The following is a 20,056-nucleotide window of genomic DNA, read 5'->3' as shown; positions in this document are numbered from 1 at the left end:
CAAATAAACATATGTAATCAGAAAAATGTCCAGAACATAGAGCAAATCGTACTGAGAAATATGAGGGAAAAAATAAGAGAAAGGCAATCAAGACAAAAATCCAACCTTCAAATAATTAGAGTTCTGAGAAAAATGGAAAAAAAAGAATCACCAAAAGAACTAGTAGAAGAAAACTGCCCAGAATGAAAAGAGATACCAGTTTTCACATTGAAAGAGGCTACCAAGTATCATGCAGGATACATGAAAAAAATAGACCTAGACACGGTACTGAGTTAAATTTCCACATACCCAAGACAAACAGCTTCCAGAGAGGAAGTGCACGTCTCATACAGGGGGATATATGACTTTCCACTAGCAAACTTTGCGCTGGAAGGAATGCAGCAACACATTTAAAGTTGGAGGGAAAATGATTGTCAACATTGAAGTCTCAGCTAGGCTATCAATCAAATGTGAGGGAGAAATACAAACCAGTTCAGACATAGAAAGATTCAAAATATGACCAGCCATACACCTTCCAGAGGAAATTCCTTGAGGATATACTACAATAAAACGAGAGGAAAACCAAGCAAAAAGACAATGGAGGATATAAGAAAAAGTTGAACTACTCTCAAAAATCCAATGAAAAGAAAATATTTAGATGATGATTGCTGTACATCAGGCTTAGAAGCAATAGACCAAAATTAAAATCAGAAATCTGTGGGCTCCACAAGATCTTCAAGGAGAATAACGGGATGGATTCCATGCAAGACACAAAAGGATCAAGAAGCTAGAATTTGTTACTGATATGGTGATATGGTGCTAAAGACATATATTTCTGCTCCCAACAAGAAAAAAGAAAGGTAATTGGAAACTCCAGGAGAAACCAAAAACCTTAGAAAAACACAATGATCTAAATATCAAGCACACAAAAATGTGACATGATTTTGAGTAATTTATAGAGCGCAAGGAAAGTGATTGCATTGGCCCTTGATGCTAGGAATATTGTTCTTCAAATTGTAAAGGTGTTGTGACATTGGACCTATAGAGAGAAAACACAATCCTCATGTAGCCCATGGTTCCACAGTGAACACGACTTCATAGCCCTGGCCATAATAACGTACCTTAAAGTCCAGAAGGTAGATTATGGTTACAGAATAAAATGCAAATGCCTCAGCCTGACAATATAAAAGTCAATGGTCCGACCAAAAGAGGTGGGAGCGGATGGAAAGGAATCAAGAGATAGGGTTGCTTGGATAAGAAATGGGAGTTTAAGAATATTTATAGATACCTTGGTAATCCTTAGGAGAATTAAAAATCGTAATGTAAAAATCAAAAATCGTGAGGCATAAAAAACTCAAAGGAGAACAGGAGTGGGGTGTTGTGTAAGTGAATTAGACTCTCATCTCTCATAGCAGAGATGTAGAAATATATAGACTTGACAAATAAGAGAATTACAATACACAAATATTCCATTAACCAGCATTTTGCTTCTCTTCTTAGCATTTCTCAGGTGTTTCTAGAGACAAATTTAAATAACCCCATTCACTTTTTAAAATTTATCTAAGGAAGTGTGAATTTTGGGGGCTTATTAAATTTCATTTTGTGGTAGGCAGAGGTATTCAAAATCACTCCACTGGACTAAGCTTCAAGTTGAACACATTCAATAAATGCTATAAACAGACCTTTTCCCCATAAAAGGACATTCAGCAGAAAAGCTGGACCAGCCTGTCTCCCCTCCCCCTCCTGCTCCCAGCACAGATGCTCAGGACCACGTGACACACAGCTATCAAGCGAAGTCGGCAGTGCCAATAAAACATAAATCAGGTCCCAGTGGGGAAGGAAGCCCGGATTCTAGCCCAGTGGCTAACCATTTGGCATCTGTCAAATCCCAGTTGGGATGGAATCTCCACATTTTTAAATGTAGACAACAATTTTTTTAAATCTTTGGTTTGGTTTGGTTAACCAAAACAAATACAACTGTGCACCAAAGTGGTCCAGGAATGCCAGTGAGCAGACCTAAGCCGGGCTCAAAGCACCTCTCGCTGGAGGATTATGAAAGCTGTCCCAGTGTGGGTCAGGGCGCGAATCCAGCGCCAGATGGCGGCAGGGTGAGGCCCAGGAAACTCTAAGCAAGCTGTTACCTCTTCCTACATCTCAGTTTTTCCATCTAGAAAATGGGAATCATGACAGCACCCATCTCAAGTGCTGACTGACGATTAAAAGAGCGATTGTGCATAAAATGCTCGGAACTCGTCCTCATACAGGAAGCACTCCCTACAAGTGAGTTATTATTTGGCTGTGCCTTCAGCTATCATTGTCTTTCTCCATGACAACCCACTAAAGGATGGATTCATCTGCAGGGACAAAGGAGTGATGAAATGTGAAGTGAGGAAAAGGGACCGTGACCCGTACAAGCATGAGTGCTACATGGAACATCAAGTTTCAGGTGGAAAAGCTCCTAAGGACAGTACGCCAGCCATTAGTCATCCATATCCGAGCCTCCGGGGAGCATGGATGATGCTCCCCAGAGGCGGGCAACAGGGCTTCGGTGGAGAGCTGAAGCTCCACACAGCTGCAGCCTGGAGACAATTTCTACCTGTCCTAGGTGAGCAGGCTGCTAGAGCCGAGGAAGGCAAGCCCCTCCCAAGCAGGACCCAGGCCGAGAGCAACTTGGAAGCAGTCTACAAGGGCGACAGCATCACCACGTCCCTCACGGCTGCCACAATGCAGGGTTGGGGAGACTGGGGTTTCCTACAAGGCCTGCTCAGCCTCTGATGACTTAGTTGAAGGGAGCGCTGTTCCTTGAGACATTGTCACAGTCATAAACATCTAACATTCTTGGGCCACATCAAATGAGGAGGGATGCCCAAGACTTTCCTCTCCTACAGCACAGAAATCCGTCCAGCACTGTGTGCTCTCAGGCTGTCCATCTGCAAATGTGACCTGGATACTCTGCTCGATGGGGAGAGGCTGGATGCCAGCTCCTAGGTCTGTGTGCCAGAGAGACCCAGAGAGAGGCCTCATTTAGAAATGTTTCCATGAAAGATGTGCATTGGACTCTGATCTCTGAGGTCCCTTCCAAGCATAAAAATCACACACTGTCTCTTTACAAAGTGTTATTCTCAATACCACCACTACCACCTTCCCCCTCCTAACAGCGTAATCCCTGGAGGCTTCCTCACAGTGGGGACCCTCACAGTGTGTAGTGTCTGTTACCTGGAAACACCATGAGCCCCTGGAGGGCACACATCTGTTCCACCTCATCTCTGCTCACAGCATCCCGTTCAAGGGAAGCACTCAACATGTGTTCATGGAATTGAAGTAAATGCAAACTGGCAATTCCTTCAAAGATTCATTTCAAATATTCATGTCATGTGCGCCTTATTTATGGTTGTACCGGATCTTCAGTTCTTTGGTCTTTGCAGAAAAAGGCAGCTGATGTATCTTTTAAAAAATAAATGCTTAAATTTCAGTCCTTAAAAATGTAAACAACTGCCATGGAAACACCACAAAAAAGTATTTAACCACTTTCACACCCATCCAAAATACTGTAAACTTATTTTTTTTTAAGACATTTGAGTCAGTCAAATTTTATCCTGAAGAGTCATCAAGATAACTCTGCTTCCTATTTACAGTCTTGGTCTTGAATTATACAATTACTCGGCTGACGCACGCCCGTTCTCCATATGTGGACCACTCTGTAAAAATCAACACTCATAGCTGATATGAAGCTACACTGATGAGAACAGCAAGATCCCGGCCACTTCCTACATACAAGAGTAAATAAAGGAAAAGGAAAAATAATCTGCAAGTCATTGTGGGTATCTGCCACCCTCTGGTGGTCAACCTTGGGAAGTTTCTACACCAGAAAACTGATGTATATATACCGAAAGCAGAGTACACATTTCACAGCTGGCCCCCGGATCACCCAAGCCAAATCCTTCATGCCATGGGACGTCGCCAGCATCCAAGCAAGTTCTGATACTCTGCTCCCCACATCTATGTGTGTGTGAGGACGCTAAGGAAAGAACAACTTCGGCCTGAGTGGAACAAGATGAGCAGGGGGAATCTGCTTCCTCAAAGCACACACAGGGCTTTTAAAGACATACAGCTGACATGGGATGAGCCGCCGTTTTCAACCTTCTAACAGATGACTGGCGATATTACAAAAGTGTCAACAGAACAAACATCAGTCAACCGTGCCTCACCAGTTTCAATGAAACACACACCTGTGTGTACCACATATGTTCAAGACGTTACTCCAGGGATCCCATATCCTCTCCTCACTCCACCCTCCATTACGCGCCCCCAAGGGGGCAGAGGTCTCACTGTGCTCCTTATGAGAGTGCTTCCACTTCGATCCAGTCCCATTCAGTTCAGTCTCTGCACCGAGCCCTCATGTGAACAAGGCCCTACAGAGATGCTCCTTATTCAGCCCTTACTGCTGGAAGAGGGCCAGGCTCTGGAGGATGGTGTATACCTCCGGCCTGTCCTTACACACACCTGCCTGGGGAGTTTTTCTAAACTATGGTGTCTATCAGGTAGGTGGCTGCTTTTCTCTAGAACATTCCACAGCTGCCTCTTAACTACTAAATCATATATGAACCAACCACCCTTGTGTTCAGAGTCCTTGTAGTGGGATGGATGGGTGGGTGAGTGGGTGGACAGATAGATGGATAGATAGGTGGGTGGATGAGTGAATAGATGGATGAATGGATGGATGGTTGACTGGGAGGATGAATGGGTAAGTAGATGGGTAGATGAATGGATGGATGGGTAGATATATGGGTAGGTGAATGGGCGGATGGATGGATGGATAGGTCAGGGGGTATATGGGTCGAAGGAGTGGATGGATGGACAGACAGATGGATGGACAGGTGGGTAGATGAGTGTGTGAGTGGACAGGTAGATAGACAAGTGTGTGAATGGATGGGAGGAAGGAAGGAAAAAAGGAGGGGAGGAAGGAAGGAGAAAAGAGTAAAAAGACTTCCATGACGTTTAGTGCTCTACAAGGCCCTGCACTGAGACTGAACCAAAAGACATGATCTCTATCCACTAAATGTTCTGTTCATAATGATAAAAATGAGATCAAAGTGACAATAAAAGGAGATGAACATAAAGTTATTCCAGAAGAAAATAGGATTAGGTGATCTCATAATAAGAATGAAACAGACAAAAACCTGATAGTTTTATAGTGGTAGCCACAGAAATTGAGGCTATTAATTTAAGAGGACTGAGTGAGCTTCAACTCAGGGAAAAGTGTCATAGCATCAGGTTTGTAGTCATCAGAGCAGGTAGAGTCACACTCTGACAGTAGCTACTCAGCCCCAGCCCCAGCCAGTGACTGAAGCACGTGGGCATGGCCCTGCAGAGCCAGGTGCAGGAGCCAGATGCCAGGGCGAGAACACCGATATTGGGGACCTCTCTGGGGAGGTGGCAGAGACTGGGTGAAGGGGAAGCCCCAAAGCAAAGCCAGAGAGCAGTAGGAACATGCAGGCTGCCCTGCTGTGTGTTCACCCAAAGCAGCGCAGACCCAGGTTACTGACCCACCACGCCCCTTGTGGTTTAAAGGCCCACCTCTGACTCAGAAGGAGACCCAGATGCCCCTGGCTTCCTCTTCTTTGTTGTTCTAGTTCTCCATGAACCTTACAGCCAGAAGGTCTTGGAACGGTCATTCAAGGACACTATATTCCCAAACGCCCATCAATAGTGAGGAGAGAGTCTCTAGAAAAAGTGGACTCTACCACCTTCCACAGATCCTTTATTCACGTCCAACAATGCTGACTGTCAGGAAAGGTCGTGTGTCTGTCACAAGTTCCAAGTGTCCCACCCGAAACCAATTTCTTCCCTTTGCTCTCCCTCCCTTCAGCACCAACAGATAAGAAAAGCTGCCAGCCGTCATACACAGTGCAACCTTTTGTGACTCAAAGATGGTCTTTTGGTCTCTCTACTCTTCTCTCAAGACCATGTGTCACTGAGCCCCAGGAGGACAGCCAGATGGCATGGGCCCCACTGCTCCCCATGCTACACACATGGCTGACCATGACCACGGCCACTTTTCAGCCACGTCCACACTCAGCCTCATAATTCTCCACCCTGGGCTCCAAGCAGCCACTACCACTGAGGGGCAAACGTGCGCTATATACCTTATCTGTTATCCTCACAACTCAGATGTCATTTTAGTCATCAGTATACCTGAACTTGATTGTATAAGCTTCCACAGTCCTTGTAATAATAATAACAGCCTACACATATTGATAGTTTAGTATACGCTGTGGCCTCTAGAGCAGGCACAACATTCCAACTGTTTCCTTGATGCTGATCCTATTCATCTCAACTGAACAACTTTATATGGGCGTCCTCCCTTTGCCTGCTTCAGAGCTGGGCACTGGGACAAGGTGATGAGAAGGAGCATGGCTCCCATCAGCTGCAGTCCTGGTTGACACCCACGGTAAGGCTCTTCCTAACCCAAGGACTCACTGGCCAGCTTGTGGCCTTCCACAACCCAGAGCTGTAACTCAGCTAATTCAGCAGCTCGTGCACATGCCCAAGCACCTCTAGCTTCTAAGTATTCATACACTGCGCTGGGCTGCCCCTCTTCCTACTTAATTCTCCTATCTCTCTCAATAACACCTACATGTTGATCTTATCCACACAACATGCTATGACCATCCTTCCAAACATGAGGCCATCTACTCCCTTAACAGGACCACCAGAGTCAAGTGATGCATATTTAGTGCCTACCTCAGGCCAATTCCTTTACCTCCTCATGCCTCAGGTTCCCCATGTGTAAAATGGATATACCAATGGAACCCTCTCAGAGTTGTTATGAGGAGAAATGAGTGAACACCTATAAAGCACTTATTACGGGCATGGCTTGTAGTGAGGGCTCAATAAATGTTATCTGCTTGTAACAGTAGTGGTGGTGGTAGGGGTGGTGAAGACAGGTAATTCAATTAACTCATTAATTTTCAAAATGTTTCCGTGAGATAGCTTTGGTTTTTTGGCCTTGTTTTTAGCAATGAGGAAACTAAAGCACAGAGAAATGGAAATTAAGCCCCAGGTCCCCTCCACTACAGTGTCACACCACTCACGGCAGCAGCAGACCCAGAGCCTGTCCCTGGGGGGCCACAATGGCAAGGTCTCCTCCCTGCCCACAGTTCAGAGTGGTGGCCTCACCCTGACAGAACAGAGTCACTCAGCTCCCCCAGGATCTGTCCTCTGCAGGGTGTTCCCGTGGCCAGAGAGGCCTGAGACCCATCCTGCTGTGCCCCATGCTCTCCCGGTTGACTGTCCAACCCCAGAAGGGATCTGAGCCTCTCCTCACCACTGTGACCTCACCAGGCATGTGGCAGAGTTGCCATGCGCAGATGAGACGAACAGGGGCCAGCTGATCATGTCAAAGAAACGAGAAAAGCAGTAGCTTTCTCCACAGAGACAGTGCTTCCCAGCAGCCTGCTGGCTGGGCGTCGTCTCCACAATCCCTGGGTCCAGAATAGGGTAATGAGTGCTCTACTCCCAGCACACCCACCCAGGCAACTCCCTGACCGCTGGGGCCTCACTCCCACAGCACCCTGAGCGAGCCCGTCCCTATGAAGCAGATGTGAAGGGCGCTGCCTTGGACAGCACAATTAGAGAGGAAGGAAGGAAGAAAGAAGGCTCCTTGTTCTGGACGGAGGGTTAGAAGGAAGAGGTAGCAACATCCTTCCTCCCGGTCTCCCTGGGAAGGGGTTGAGGGTTGGGCTGTGGGGACACAAGAACCAACATGTACTGAGCACTCACCTCTGCTGAGAACCCTGCCTGGTGCTTTAAAGGTGAATTCTGATTCATTTCCCCTTCATTCTTTCAACTCCTATTTGCTGTGCGCCTACTGTGTGTGCCCTGTGTGGGAAGCTGAACACAACAGTGAACAGTGAACGAGGCAGCAGGGCCCCTGGCTGTGTTGACCTCTTAGGTTAACAGGGGACAGAAACTGACTACCACACCATTAGCTGTTAGAACGGTAATAAATGCTGCGTGGGGGAGCGCAGAGCCTTGGGAACATGACAGAGGGACCACATGCAGGCTGGGACCTTTCCCAAGAAGGGACATCTGCCTGGCTCTGAAATGGACATGAAAACTAACCTGCGAAAAGTGGGGGTGGGCTTGCTGGGGAGCACAGCAGGGTGTGAGAAGGGACGGAGAGGGGTTATGAGGGGCACTGGAGACTGGAAGAGAACTTGGGCCTTGATCCTGGGGGCACTGGGAGGCTACAGTCGGTGACAAGGTGGCTGGGGATGGGGCCGGAAACTTCCCACCATATCCCCCTGTTCTGTGCAGGGATTGACCAGTAACATCAGCATCACCTGGGAACTTGTCAGAAATGTGGATTCTCTGGCTCCACCCAGAGCGGCTGAATCAGAAACTCTAGGGGTGGGACCCAGCTACTGAGCAACACCTACTTTAAAAGATTAGGGAGACTCTTTTGAAAGTGGGGACCAGCTTGTCTTATGCTAAAGTCTTTACTTCCAGAAAAATCAACCCAAAACAATGGGCTAGATTTCATTTACATTTCAAGCTCCCTCCACTCCCTCCCTCCAAACTCACGTTACTTTCCCCAACTTCCTTCCTCCTCCTGGAAAGGCTGCCAGCCTCCCCACTGGGGCTGCTGAGGTCTCGCAGGCCCCACCCCAACCCCTGCCAAACGTCTTAATTTCCTTCTCCTTTGGTTCCTGCTAATCGTTTAATCTGACCTCGCATTTTGGACACAAAGTAGAGGACGGCTATTATGGCAAGACTTTCAGAGAAAATCTGAACACACTGAGAAATGCTATGGAAATGAGAGATAACCATGAAAAATAAGACATCTGGGCAAAGTTTAAAAGGACCAGGCATGCTCAGCCTTGAGCGAATGTCACCGTGGGGAGCCGAGGTGACAGTTTTCTCATGCATGAGGAATGCACGCAGGAGAAAGGGATCCGTTTTCCCACTCAGCAGCCAGAGCAGAACAAGCAAGATCGTCTTAGGTTTCAGCGGAGAAAACATCTGTCCTGTGTTTGAGCCCGAGGAGAGGGGGAGCTGCCAAGAGGGGTGGTGAGATCATCCTCGCCCAAGACGCTGGAGATGAGATCACCGTGGCCAAGGTCGCTGTCCATCAGGGCCGACCACAGCGGCACCGTCTGGGGCCCCCCAGGCTCTGCGAGGGGTCTCCCCGTCACCTGGCAAACCCGCCTCCCAGGCATGGCCAGCGCCAACTCGAAGTCACTGTGTTTTGCTCGAGGTACCCAGGAATCCAAGGGACTCATGCGCCTCTGCAAACTGTGTCAGACCTTGTTGCCTGGAGACCAGGATGCCAGGCATTCGTTTCATGGAAAAGCCCATGTATTGCTTTCCTACAGCCACCTCCTATCTGCCCAGTAACAGCAGCGGCAGCCGCAGCCATCACAGCAGTAACAGCTCGGAGCTCCCACGCACTTGCTCTGTGCCAGCGCTACACACACAGTCCTCTCACTCATGCCTCAACGCTGTCATAAGGCCCATTTTACAGGTGAAGACCCTGAGGCTTAGAGAGGACTACTGATTTGCCCATGGCCCCACTGCTGGTCATGTCCAGCTGAGATCTGAGCCCAGGGTTCTGAGTTCAGAGCCCGCGATTACAATAAAGCCACTACATTGCCAGGAATGAAGTACACGTGTCAGATGCCCGACAAGGAATTGACACAAATTTGGCCCCCCATCTCCTCCAGAGTCAGCAGGGGCTGGCACCTCAATAACATTCAGTAGAATGGAGAACAGGGACCTTTGAAAATCAGCCACTCTGTCTCTTCTGCCCCTACCCCTCTGCTCCAGATCGGGTGACATTTAAAATCAGGGGTCCCCGAGAAGGCCTCCCACTGCCCCATCTACATCACCCTATGCCTGCCCCACAGGATCCACCACCAGGCTCGATGAGCTGACAGGGCTGCTGGCCGCATGGACACCCTTCACACACCATCACCCATTCTGAACCCTAACCGGTTGCACTGGGTGCCTGCACCACCTCTACAGCTGGGACCTCAGAGTTTGTTTTTCTATTTACCCAACACTCTCCTCAGAGCAACCCTGGGGGCCACTGTGATGAGAGGGGCTACAGTGCAGACTCTGCCACAGAGGCTTCAGAGAGCCCAGATCCGATTTCTGTCCCATCTTCCCTATGATGCACTTCCAGCTTCCTCTGGCTTCTTTCCTTTTGCCTCTTTCTGGAGTCCTGAAAGGGGCTGACATGGTGTCTCCTGCTGACTGGAAGAAGCCGTCCTTCTCCACTGCCCTCTGACGCTGGGCTAGCGCCTCGGCCTCACCCCGCGCTTGCATCGCGGGCTCTTCTGGGGCCTCAGGCATTCGTCAGAAGTCCGAGGGCTCAGCTAAGGGGACCAGCTGAGCCTCTCCTGACTTGGGACTTCAGAACTGAACATCCACCTCACCCTCTTTAAAGAGCCAGCGAGAAGCAGGCACAGGAAGCGGTGCCACGGGTGGGCATGTGGCCCCTGGCTCAGAACCAAGTGCCGTGTCTACCGTGTCGCAGCTGTGCCCACTCGCAGGAAGGGCATCACAGGGGGAAGCCCCTGTCAGGCAGGAGTCCTGTGAATGGGACAGACGCAGGAGAAGTGAGTAAAGAAGGATTTCCCTGCTGTTCAGACGACTGGGTACTGATGTCAGGGCTGGAGTCAGGTGAATGAAATTTATTCCTTCTTGATGGAAAAGCTGGATTCAAGCCACAAATGTATATTCATGGGTATCTTAATTTTTCTTCCAGCTTCACCAAGCTCAGCAGAGCTTAAAGCAGGCTTTTCTCTAGTGCAAAGAGATGGAGAGGGCCCAGAGAACAGACTGCTGAGCCCTGAGGAGGAGGAGGGGGCCTTCCAGAACTTTTCTCTCATCTCTGCTCCTTCCACCCATATATGGGAAGAGGTGGGCAGCGGGGAGGAGGCAGAGATGGTTTCTGGAGGTCTGGTCTCAGGGACTCGAACCTGTGATGTGAATGCCACACCCTCAACATCCATGTGAGCATCAACAGTCCCCAGTGAACTCAGGCAAGACACGCCAGCCTTCACTCACGTGAGTCAGCTGTTAGCTGCTTTTCCAGCAGATGTGTTTGTTCTGAATGACCCATTGGCCCAGGGTCATCTTTTGTGGTTCTGTTGCCACAGAGCCTATGTTCCACCCTCCGTAACCAGCAGCACACATCTGGCTTGCAGATGGATGGGATCCCGTGGTAAGAAGGGTGCAGAAATGTTCTCTGTGCATGGCCAACTGGCACTCCCTAGCATCTAATCAGTAACCCCGGCCACATGACACCAACTGTGGCTTGGGAAGCTGAGCTCCTGAAATGGTTACCCACCCCTGGAACATGCAGAGAATAAACAGTGAGGGACATTAAAATCAGAGTCAATTACCTTCATGGCACCCATTGCTTGAAAAGTCACAGCTAATCTCGAAGGGGTCAGTGCTGCCAGCATCGCGTTGAATCTCGCGCTCTTGTTCTTAATACGGGAATGGTACTGCCCTTCTGGAGTCACGGAACCGAACCTGTGGTCAGGGAGAGGCGGGCGGAAAGGTTAACCAAAAAGAAGAACACAGCACAACTAGAAATGAAGTCAGGTGGCTCCCACAGGCACACACAGGGAAGTCTTACAGGCTTCTGCATCCTAGAACTGCCCTCGTGAGACACCAAGAGTCAGGGGCGGGGGAAGTGCCTTCCCAGGAGATGCTGACAAAGGCTTGACTCACTCATGGAAAGTAAAGCAGGTTTCCTGCCGCTGCTGACCTGCACTCGGCAGTGAACCCTGACAAAGGGGCATGAGGACCGCCATCATTAAACCAACACCGGAGCCTGAGCTTGAAGACTGCACATCAATCCACTTTTCTGTTGTTAAGATATAATTTGCATACCATGAAATTCCCCCTTTCAAAGAGTACAATTCAATGGTTTTTAGTATACTCACCAAGTTCACAAAGGCACAGCCATCACTGCTATCTAATTCCAAAACATTTCATCACCCCAAAAAGAAACACACACCATGCACCCCTCCTCCATGCCCCTGCAACCATTAATCCACTTTCTATCTCCATTTATCTATTCTAGACATTTCAGATAATGGAATCTTACAATATGTGGCTTTTGCGTCTGGCTTCTTTCACTCACCACATTGTTTTTAAGGTTTGTGCATGTTGTAGCATGTGTCAGTACCTCATTCCTTTTTATGGCCAAATGATTTTCCATTGTATGACTATACCATGTTTGTTTATCTGTTCATCGGTTGGATATTTGGATTGTTTCCACTGTTTCAGCTATTATGAATAATTATGCTATGAACGTTTATGTACAAGTTTTTGTGTGAACATGTTTTCAATTCTCTTGTGGACAAAGTTTTCATACATGTCTAAGAGTAGAATTGTAGGGTCATATGAAAACTTTAAACTTTTGAAGAAATGCCAAACTCTTTTCCAAATCGGTAACACCATTTTACAACCCCACCAGCAATGTACGAGGGTTCCAGTTTCTCCACATCCTCACCAACACTTGTTATCGTCTGTCTCTTTTATTATAGCCACTGAAGTAGGTGCTAAATGGTATCCCAATGTGGCTTTCTTTTTTTTTTAGATTGGCACCTGGGCTAACAACTGTTGCCAATCTTTTTTTCTTCTGCTTTATCTCCCCAACCCCCCCCCCCATACATAGCTGTAAACCTTAGTTGCAGGTCCTTCTAGTTGTGGGATGTGGGGCGCCACCTCAACGTTGCCTGACGAGCGGTACCATGTCCGCGCCTAGGATCCGAACCCTGGGCTGCCACAGCAGAGCTCGCGAACTTAACTACTCGGCCACGGAGCCAGCCCCTCAATGTGGTTTTGATTGGCATTTCCATAATCACAATGATGGGAACACCTTTTCATGTGCTTATTAGCCATTTGTATATTTTCTTTGGAAAAATGTCTATTCAGAATTTTGCCCATGTTTTAATTGGGTCATTTGTTTTTTTATTGTTGAGCTGTCATAGCTCCTTTTATATTCTGGATAATAGACCCTTATGATGCATATGACTTGCAAATATTTTCTCTGATTCTGTGAATTATCTTTTCACTTTCTTCATAGTGTCCTTTGAAGTACAAGTTTTTTTAATTTTGATGAAGTCCAATTTATCTATTTTTTTCTTTGGTTGCTTGTGCTTTTGGTGTCATATCTAATAATAAAACATTGCTTAAACCAAGGTCACAAAGATTCACACCTACGTTTTCTTCTAAGTGTTTTATAGTTTTAGCACTTACATTTAGATCTATGATCAACTTCGAGTTAATTTTTGTATATGGTATGAGGTAAAGGTCCAACTTCATACTTTTGCATATGGCTATCCAGTTGTCCCAGCATCATTTGTTGAAAAACTATTCTTTCTCCATTAAATTGCCTTGTCACCCTTGTTGAATATCAGTTGACCATGAACATAAGGATTTATTTCAAGACTCTCCATTCTATTCCATTGTCTATACATATCCTATGCCAGCACCACACTGCCTTGATTACTATAGATTTGTGGTAAGTTTTCAAATCAGAAGTGTGAGTCCTCTTACTTTTTTCTTCTTTATCAAGATTGTTTTGGATATTCTGAGTCTCTTATATTTCCATATGAATTTTAGGACCAGTTTCTCAGTTTCTGCAAAAAAAAGGCAGTTGGGATTTTGATAGGAATTTCATTGAATCTGAATGTCTATTTACTGGCCCATTTTTGATGAAGTGGTGAACCGACACCCCCAAAGTGGGAGTCTTCGCTCAAAGCATCTGTGTTGCTGCTGCTCTTCTGTAGTATTGGGGGTAGGGGAGGAGCTTAAATGCCAATGGAATGGGACTAAAATCAAACCTTACTTATCAAAGAATGTTCTACGTATGCTCACATCTTCCACAGTCCCTGTAGCCCCCCAGCATTTTTCTTTCTGGTTGAGTCTGACTTTTTAATCTCTAGTGCATTGGATGAATGCTAAGCCAGTGGGTCTACCTGCTGGCAGAGGACAGTCCAGGCCATTAAGATCCCATTACAGCAGGTGAGATATGGGGAGCTCCACATCTGTGGCTTTCCTTCCCTCTTCCCCATCTCCCAGAGTGGAGCGATGCTGATAAGTGACCGGGAAATGTGCAGGCACCTCTGGGGGAGGCTGGTGGTCCTCAGACCTACTGTCATGGGCGCTTGTAGCTCCTGAGGGGGCCTGAGGGCTTCACCAAACCCCAGAATAACTGCAAAGATGCTTTTGTTGTTTCCATTTTGTTTCCTACCAATTCACAGGGGGAAAAAAGTTAACAAAATTTGGACTATTTTATTTCTGCCACATTTGTCTTAAACTTTTGGCATCTAGGATATTTATCTGCTGGCAAGAACTTGCAGGCAACAAACAAAAGAGTCAAGTGTTAAAGGAAAATCTCCATGAAAGCAGGGAGCAAGCCTGGTTGCTTACTTTTTCACAGACTTAACTATGACTCTGGTTAAGGATTCTTATTGGACACATGAAATGCTGCTGAAAAAAGTAAAAGTAATCGGTATTTCTTAGCCTCTGAAAAAGTACTGTGAAGCCCTGGAGCTCTGGAACGTACCTGGTAGAAGCAACCTTCACCTTGTTGTTCAGCCCACCTTAACCCACCTGTTTGACCTCACTGAGGGATGCTGGGGAATGACACGGAGCACCTTTCACATTATCCACCCATGCCACCCAAGTTATAACAGCCTCCAAAGCTGAAAGGAGGTGCCTTATTTCCTGCCACCCACAAAGGAGGCAATAACGCTAATTGCTTTGTGACAGCAAAGAAAAAAAAATTTCTTCAAGGAAACAACCTAAATATCCAACAGTAAGGGATTGATTATATAAATTATAGATCATTTATTTAAAAGTCTATTATGACAATATTGAAAATGATAATGCATATGTATGTTTATTGTCGCATAGAAACAAGTGACATATAATGTTAAGTAGAAATTACAAGTTACTTAATAAAAAAATATAAATTAATTTAAAAAAGTTAGTTAATAAAAAGTAGAATTTATAAGTGGATTTCATTCAGTAAAAGTCAAACATCTCTCTCTCTGTAGATACATCATCATGAAGAAAAGTCTAAAAAGTTGCACATTAAAGTATAACAAACATTACGCCTGGGTAGTAGCATTTTGGATAATTTGAATTTTTTTCAGTTTGCTTCTCTACATTTCCAGTTAGTTGTCAGTAAACTTGCAGGAGTGGTTATGAGAAGATAGCCTCGACAGTGAGCCCCAAGAACAAGGCCTGGGTTGGGAGAGGAATGAGATCATTCACACAGCAAATCTAAGTTAAGGAGAAAACTACTCACTTATCCAGCAGGTTCTCCCTTGGTATCCGAACCTTGTCAAAAATTAAAATCCCATTATCCACACCATGCAGACCTAGAGAGAGCAGAAACGAAATGGAGCCACAGAGGGCAAATATATGCTAGCAACAGAAATATGGGCCCTGTGACTTTCCAGCCCTGTCTCCACTGAAATTCAAAGCCCTTTATTTCACTTCCAGAATTGTTGATGCTTTTTTATTTGGGGTGGGGTGGGGATGCTGTTTGTTTGTTTCGCTGAAGAGCTGTGCCTCCTGCGTAGCCCGTGTGCTCCGGGGCTCAGGTGGGAGATGTGATGGGGACACACCTGCCTGCCGGAGCAGTTGCTGTGACTGGGAGAGAGAGTTCTAGGCACCTGAGAGAACATCAGACTGACCCCAGAGAAGGCAGGAAAGCTGGTTATTCCCCCCAGTGATGCAGAGCTCACATTCCTCCTCCCTCCCGGTGCTTCCTCCTCAGCACACAGGGGCCAATTTGTGAAACTAAATGTCTAAAAGACAAAGGGAAATGATCACAAGGACAGCAGTGGGTGGGTGGGGTGACCTGACTCCCCAGAAGGTTCTTGAAATCTCCAGAACTATTCTAACATCAGAGCCTGGGGTCTACTTTTTGTTCATCTCACACTTAGGGAGATTTAATCTGGGGGAAAGATCTTTATTTAGCACACGTCTTTATTTAGAACATCACCCCTTGACAAGGACACACTTGCATTTAGGAGCTTACAAGGAAACCAAAGCAGACTTTCTGAGGTTGCCAGCATTCTAAATGTCTGGCACCACTTCACAAGAGCTGGGCCAAGCCCTCTGCTCTCAAGAACACTTGACACCTGAGGCATTTTCAAGGGACCAGGACCAGCGAGGGCCTCAGTCACCTCTGGAAGATACATTTAAAGTGCTCACAAACCACCTGCAGCCCATTCCTGCAGACGTGGCAGTGGTCCATAAACCCTAAGGGGCTGGGGGAGGCTATCCCCCTCCACCCAAGGATCATCTTCTTCTTCCTTCTCTCTCCTCCTCTTTCTTCTCTCTTGTTTTTCTTCTTCTCTAATCTGCTTCTTTGGCTTGGCTTGGCCTTGACTGGTGATGTCCAGTGGAGCCCACAGGCAAGGCCTGCTCTCACCCAGTGTTATGGGCTGGACTGTGTCCCCCTCAAATTCATATGTTGGAGTCCTAAACCCCAGTACCCATGAAGGTGACCTTATTTGGAGGTAGGGTCTTTACAGAGGTAATCAAGTTAAAATAAGGTCTTTAGGGTGGGCCTTCATCCAAATGACTAGTGTCCTCATGAAAAGAGGAAGTTTGAACACAGACAGGCACGTGGGGAGAATGCCATGTGAATATGAAGATGGTCACCTATGAGCCAAGGAGAGAGGCCTGGAACAGATTCTCCCTCACAGCCCTCAGAAGGAACCAACCCCACCAACACTTTGATCTTAAACTTGAGGCCTCCAGAACTATGAAACAACACATTTCTGTTGTTCAAGGCACTCAGTGTGTGACAAAACCACTCTGGCAAACTAGCATACCAAGTCAATCCTTAGGCCTCATCAAGGGCCTCAGGCACACCAACACCAGGCTGGTGGCTCAGGGGCACTAGAGAGAGAACCTCACCCTGCCCTCTGAGAGCCACAAGTCCAAGAAGGAGAGAGGAGACAGAACAACTCAGGGCAAAGCTGCATCATTACTAGGAAGTACAAGAGGCTGGGAGAAAATGAGACCAATGCACCTTCGTAAATGGCAATCTGCAACATTCTCTAACAGTTCCACATAAAAGACTCTAATCAGGCTTCGAAAGCAGTCTTCTCTGCCTTCCCTGTTTTCAGTGTTTTGGTGAGTTAGGTCAGACTCTCCCTGGGTGGGTTGGGGAGCAGGCAGGAAGTACAAATGCAGGTAGGAGAGGGTCACCTGGGGACTCACCTTCTTTGTACATCATATCAATAGCCGTTACTCCCGGGTACAAGTTTCCGTCTTCATCCCGGACAGGAACGATGAAACAATGGGGCCCTAAGGAGGGCGAAGAGACAGTTGCTAAACTTCCTTTTCTAAAGATATGATTCAAGCTTTATTCATTTCCTGGGACAGTATAAAATTATGTTGATTCTGAAATTCATTCAATTCTATGACTGTGCACAGCCCATAATAGTGTATAATGTCAAAATGTAATGACAAATTTTATCATCATGTATGTTTAGGAGATAAAGGTAGTACTGAAATTTTTACAGAATAAAAACAGCCCTGTCAAGTGGGTTTTCAGTTTAAAGTATTCGCTGGAAAATAGTAAAAGTAAAGAGAATTATTCTAGGCTTCCGGGTCGGTAACAAACCTTGAGATCTTCCATTTATGATGAGCTGGGCAAAGACCGCTGCATAATTCCCGTACATGGCATTTCCGATGTACATCTTCTCAGCATTTTCACACGGTGTGTTGATTACAAACTCCTGCACAGACACAGTAGAGGGACAGAGTTTCCTTTCTGATGGCTCATTTTGATCCCTCGGCTCAAGGCAACAAATACTGTGAAGCAGGTGCACATCACGCAGCATGAGCACTCGGGTGACTTCACAGCGAAGGGGCAACAACCAAACATCATCCGGCTCCGCCTCATGAGGTCAACGCCACTGTGCTCTCACCTCCAGTCACACAGTTCACCTCCACCTCCCCTCTGACAACGGCTGGAAATTAAAGTGCCTCTTCAATGCTTAATCCAATTAGGAAGGTGAGTTGCCAATTTTCGATGGACAAAAAGTGCACATCCACTCTTTCCTGGTCCCTCTTCTTTATAATGTTGGGCTGACACATGTGCTACTTGGCTGACCCTGCCTGGCTTTATTAAAGTCTTTCATCAATGCCCACCTTCTTTCTCTCTAGACTGAGGTTTTGACTTTTAAATAATCCCACACCAAAAGCTCTGGTGATATATATTCATCTCTCCACAACCCCTCACTCCCAAACACCCCACCTGCAAGTTTCACAGGAAAGGATGGAACGTCCAATGACCTGGGGCCCCCTGTTGAATGAGTCCTCGTCTATATGTTTCCTTTTATCTGCTGGGCATTGCCCCTTCTGGATAAATCGCTTGGCTCTTCATGCCCTCCACTGTTGCCTGGGCCTTGAACATCCCTGCCTCCATGATAGGGGCCTGTTGTTTAAAAACCCACTACTAACCAAAGACCAAAACTGTGTGCCTGGATGCAAGCATGACTAACAGGCAACCATGACCTAACCCCACCACTGCTCAGAATCCTAGCCCATCCAATTTGGATTCTTGTTTTAAAGGCTTATTTAAGCCTTTGGATGATAATTTCAGAACTTGCCTCTCCATTTTCCTGATCAATGCGTTAATAATAAAAGGTTTCCAAAAAAGCTTCATACGTGTAAGCTCTTAAACCGAAGCATTTGTAAACAATTCTCTATCTATAGGGGAAGGAACCTTAGAAAATGCCATCCAATTTGTCTCCATAATATGATCAGGGATTCCAGCACAAAACAGCCTGAAATTAAGACTGGTCGTGAAGAAGCAGGAAGCAAACACGGGTTTCTTTGTTTTAAGTCTCTGCTCAAAACTCGGTCTTCTTTTTCCTCCTCTCCGGAAGCCAATACAGGATCATACTAGAAATTCTCCCCTTCACTGCTTGGTTCTCCCTAATTCTGCTTGTCACCGGGAATGCCCTTAAACCTCTTGTCAAGCAGGGCCTGACTATACCTGCTGGCTTTGAATACAGGGTTCCTGGGACAGGCCGGCGAGTCCGACAATATCAGAGATGTGGCTGAACTAAACCAACAAGCTATTGATCACGTAAAGATTATCTCGGATTTCAGATTTTAAAGTATATAGACGACACTTTCCCTCTGGCCAAGAAATACAGTCTCGAAGCCTAAGGAAACATTCTCCGACATATGCTTGCACAGGAAAACTTTCAACATGTGCAAGGGCTTTTTCAGAAACATAAATGGACAAGCTGATTCTTTTGAACAGAAGTCTCTGGAGGCTGCCTTTGTCTTATCAGGCCAGCCAGGACTTCTCAAAGGAAAGAGTTATTTGAGGCTCGGTGCAGTAACAGCACCAACAACCAAAATCCATGCAGTGAGGAGCTGCTCACATCTCGAGGGTAGGAAGGGAAGCAGCAGAGAAGCATTGGCCTGGCACAAAAGAAGCTGGTGGCGCGGGGAAGAGACAGGAGTCCATTCGCCCTGAAAACATCTGATCCACTCTGGGAAAGGAGGTTTGTCACTTCTGGCAAAAACACTTGATTTGGAAAGTTTGCATCAGCCAAAATGTTGGCGTGGCACCTGGATCTAAATAATGCACACCATGTGTGTCGGTTCCTATCATAATTAGTTGGTGAAGGCCAAGAAAATGGCCAGTGTGGGAAGCACTGAAGAACATGGCTTTGGCTAGAGAGCTCTCAGCCTCATTTGTTTTTGCTATTTAGTATCAAGTGTAAAAAGGAAACTCTCCCTCACTGCCTAACTCTCCATACCACTACCCAATCCACCGCCCAAAAGAAAACAAAACCACCAGCCCACAGGCACGAACAACTGAAAAATGCAAGAGATTGAAAGAGTCCTCGAGGGAGAGAGAGCGCATATGATACGCTCTAACATTTTAAAAGGGAAATCAACGGGAAAACACAGAACCCAATGAAGGAGAAATCCCTTCCCGCTGCGTCAATCCTCAGCGGCCCGAGTTGATGCTGGGCTGTCCTCTCTCTCACTCCCTCGG

The 20,056-nt window shown here is 46.6% G+C and overlaps 1 protein-coding gene across 1 annotated transcript in view; it reads right to left on the bottom strand.

The window, feature by feature from the left end:
- ACOXL (acyl-CoA oxidase like) overlaps positions 1-20,056 on the bottom strand; it is a 256,960-nt gene that overhangs the window by 201,737 nt on the left and 35,167 nt on the right. Inside the window, exons 6-9 of the mRNA XM_046662297.1 lie at positions 17,657-17,771; positions 17,251-17,337; positions 15,320-15,392; positions 11,391-11,523 (exon numbers count right to left, since the gene is read on the bottom strand). Of these exons, the coding sequence (XP_046518253.1) occupies positions 11,391-11,523; positions 15,320-15,392; positions 17,251-17,337; positions 17,657-17,771 (408 nt within the window). The remainder of the gene's footprint in view (positions 1-11,390; positions 11,524-15,319; positions 15,393-17,250; positions 17,338-17,656; positions 17,772-20,056) is intronic.

Source organism: Equus quagga, chromosome 5 (genome assembly GCF_021613505.1).
Source record: "Equus quagga isolate Etosha38 chromosome 5, UCLA_HA_Equagga_1.0, whole genome shotgun sequence".
In the NCBI taxonomy this organism is placed as follows: Eukaryota; Metazoa; Chordata; class Mammalia; order Perissodactyla; family Equidae; genus Equus; species Equus quagga.
The sequence above is the reverse complement of the archived record's forward strand: the minus strand, read 5'-3'. Positions and strand labels throughout refer to the sequence as shown.